The 2,992-nt window shown below is 35.1% G+C and overlaps 1 protein-coding gene across 1 annotated transcript in view; it reads right to left on the reverse strand.

Moving 5' to 3' along the window:
- LOC106315086 overlaps window positions 1–1,527 on the reverse strand; it is a 13,138-nt gene extending 11,611 nt beyond the window's left edge. Inside the window, exon 1 of the mRNA XM_013752855.1 lies at window positions 3–1,527. Within this exon, the coding sequence (XP_013608309.1) occupies window positions 3–1,527 (1,525 nt within the window). The remainder of the gene's footprint in view (window positions 1–2) is intronic.
- Window positions 1,528–2,992: the final 1,465 nt, after the last annotated feature.

The raw sequence follows: 2,992 nt of genomic DNA on the forward strand, positions 1-2,992 counted from the left end.
ACCTCTGCTATTTTGTTTTGAACTCCACCAAAAATTTGAAGTAGTGCTCCTAAGTTTAGCAGTGATGCCTTTTGGAAGCAAATAACTTGACATCACATAGGTTGAGACTCCTTGAGCCACAGATTTAATCTGGACTTCTTTTCCCCCTTTGGAGAGGAGTCTAGATGACCAATTGTTGACTCGCCCATTTAGTCGGTCTTGTACAAAAGAGAACGCTTTCATCTTCGAGCCACATATTTGCTCTGGTAGGCCAAGATACATCCCCATGCCTCCTTCAGAAGAAAATCCAAGAACTTCTTTTATATCTTGTTTCAGAGATAAATGTACTTTGTTCCCAAAAAAGACAGAGGATTTTGACGCATTTAGTCGTTGTCCTGATGCCTTTCCATATAAGTCTAGAATGTCTATGATCTCCTTGCATTGGCTTAATTCCGCCTTACAGAAGAAAAGACTGTCATCTGCAAATAAAAGGTGGGAGATCCTTGGGCTCGCCCTAGCAACCCGAAGCCCCTCAATCTTCTTTTCCGCTTCTGCTCCGTCTAAAAGAGAGATTAAAGCTTCCGTACACATGATAAACAAAAAGGGGGAAAGATGGTCTCCTTGTCTCAAGCCTCGCCTAGGTAAGATTCGCCCTCTTGGTTGTCCATTGACTAAAATTTGGTATGTGACCGACGTGACACAACACATAATGAGGTCAACCAGTCTTTCATCAAAACCCATCTTTAGCATCAAGGCTGCTAGGAAGTTCCATTCCACTCTATCATAAGCTTTGCTCATGTCTGTTTTAATAGCCATAAAATCTTCCCTACATCTCTGGTTCGTCCGTAGAGCGTGAAAGTTTTCTTGTGCTATCAGGATATTACCAGTAATCAAACGTTTTGAAACAAAAGCAGATTGTGTCTCTGAGATCAAACGCGGAATAACCCTCTTAAGTCGCTTGCATAGTAACTTGGATATAATCTTGTAGCTAACATTGCAGAGGCTGATAGGTCTGAACTCAGTCATGTCTCGAGGTTTCTTCTTTTTAGGGATGAGGCATATATTTGTCTGGTTCAATAGTGGATCAAAGCTGCCCGTCTCGAAGAAATCTTGCACGAGTCTAATAATGTCTTGACGCATCTCGCGCCAGAATTTTTGAAACAATTTACTAGTCATGCCATCTGGTCCGGGAGCTTTGTCCGGGTTGATTTCGAAAAGAGCTTTCCTAATTTCATGTTCCGACGGTTTCTCCAAAAGTATCATATTGTCGGTGTGAGACACCTTTTCAGAAATGAATCGAAGGGAAGCGTCTAACTCTGTCGGCGAGGAGGTAGAGAAGAGATCTCGAAAGTATTGAACAGCCACGTTCTCCACCTCGATTTCACTCTCTACCAGCCTCTCATGTTTGTCTTTAATGCTAATGATCCTATTCTGGACTCTTCGTTTTTTTGTTGTGGCATGATGGAATTTTGTGTTTCTATCCCCATCTTTATGCCACTGATCTCTACTTTTTTGCTCCCAATACATGTTTTCTTCTCGAAAAGCCATAATCAATTGTCGTCTCAAATCCTCCAATTCTTCTGTCGGCGAGGAGGTAGGGAAGAGTTCTATCTTTCTTATTAATATCTCGTTTCATATAATAACTACTGTAAAAATGTTCAGCGTTTGAAACTTTAATAACTACTACTGAGTAATAGCGACTTGTTCGACCTTTAGATGTTATAATGTTAGTGTGCTAGACACACGATTTCGTGAATCATACGGTTGACTATATCGAATGGTTAAATACATATATTTACATATTTTAATTTTGACATGACATGCGTGAACATTGTCAAAGATGCAATGTAACAGATTTTCATAACATCCACTATTTTTATATCCATATTTATTCCTTTATAAAATTTGGTAAGTTCACACTAAGCTTGTGGACATGATAACCCAATATATATATGACGAATATCAATATACATAAGGCTATCCTTTCTAGGCTTTGCTTTTAACCGTTACTCAACTCAATGGCCTGATAATCTGATATGATAATTAGAATTTAAACAAATTAATTAAGGATATCGTAACATTTTCATTAAACCGGAAAAATATACGATTTGATAATTCCAGATGATCGGCTGTCCTATATCCTCTTGTTATTGTTGCAGCGATTAAATCCATCGTTGTCGACAAAGGATGATAAACACCGATCTTTACACTCCAATTAAAGCATCTTTGTCCGTACAAAACGTACGGTTTCTAGTGCCACTTGAAACGTGATTCGCTGTAAAACGTTCCAACGCAAATCGTTGGCTCATTGCTGTCACACTCTAGATCCCACCGCCTTCTCCGCAACGGCATTGTCGCCGGCATGAGTTGTGGGATCTCTCTCGTACAACTTTTGGCCTAATGACTTTTGTTAAACCACTCTAGAATCTATATTATTAAAACAGAAGTACCTTTGGTATTGTTTGGAAACATGAATAAAAATTAAAACAAGAACTGTTTGGAAACATAAATAACAGATTAACTACTTTTTTTTTAATTTACATATTTAGCCATTACATTTACAATAATTAAATACTTCCTTTATGTATTTTTTTATTTACAGATTCTACCACTGTATTTAAAATCAATTTATAATTGATTAATTATAATAGTTGTTGTTTCTTTATGGTGAAAATAAAAACACAAACTGAAATATATAGTATATAACTATATATTATATCAAATACTTTTTAAACCCTATTTAATTTAGTCAATATAAAAATTTCGAGAGTTCAATTTTCAAGAAAAAAAATATATCATAAAATTAATAATAATTCTTAGAAAACTAATGCAAAAATTTAAAATTTTAGTATGTAGTTTCATTTTAAAATAAATTAACAAATAAACAACAGATTAATATATGAATAGTACAATTACATCAAATTGTATCAAATTATAAAAATTTTAATATAATATTATGCACAAATAATAAGAATTATTATCAAACATCTATATCATAAAATAATATATTTTA

The sequence above is a fragment of the Brassica oleracea genome, chromosome C9 (assembly GCF_000695525.1).
Source record: "Brassica oleracea var. oleracea cultivar TO1000 chromosome C9, BOL, whole genome shotgun sequence".
Taxonomy (NCBI): domain Eukaryota; kingdom Viridiplantae; phylum Streptophyta; class Magnoliopsida; order Brassicales; family Brassicaceae; genus Brassica; species Brassica oleracea.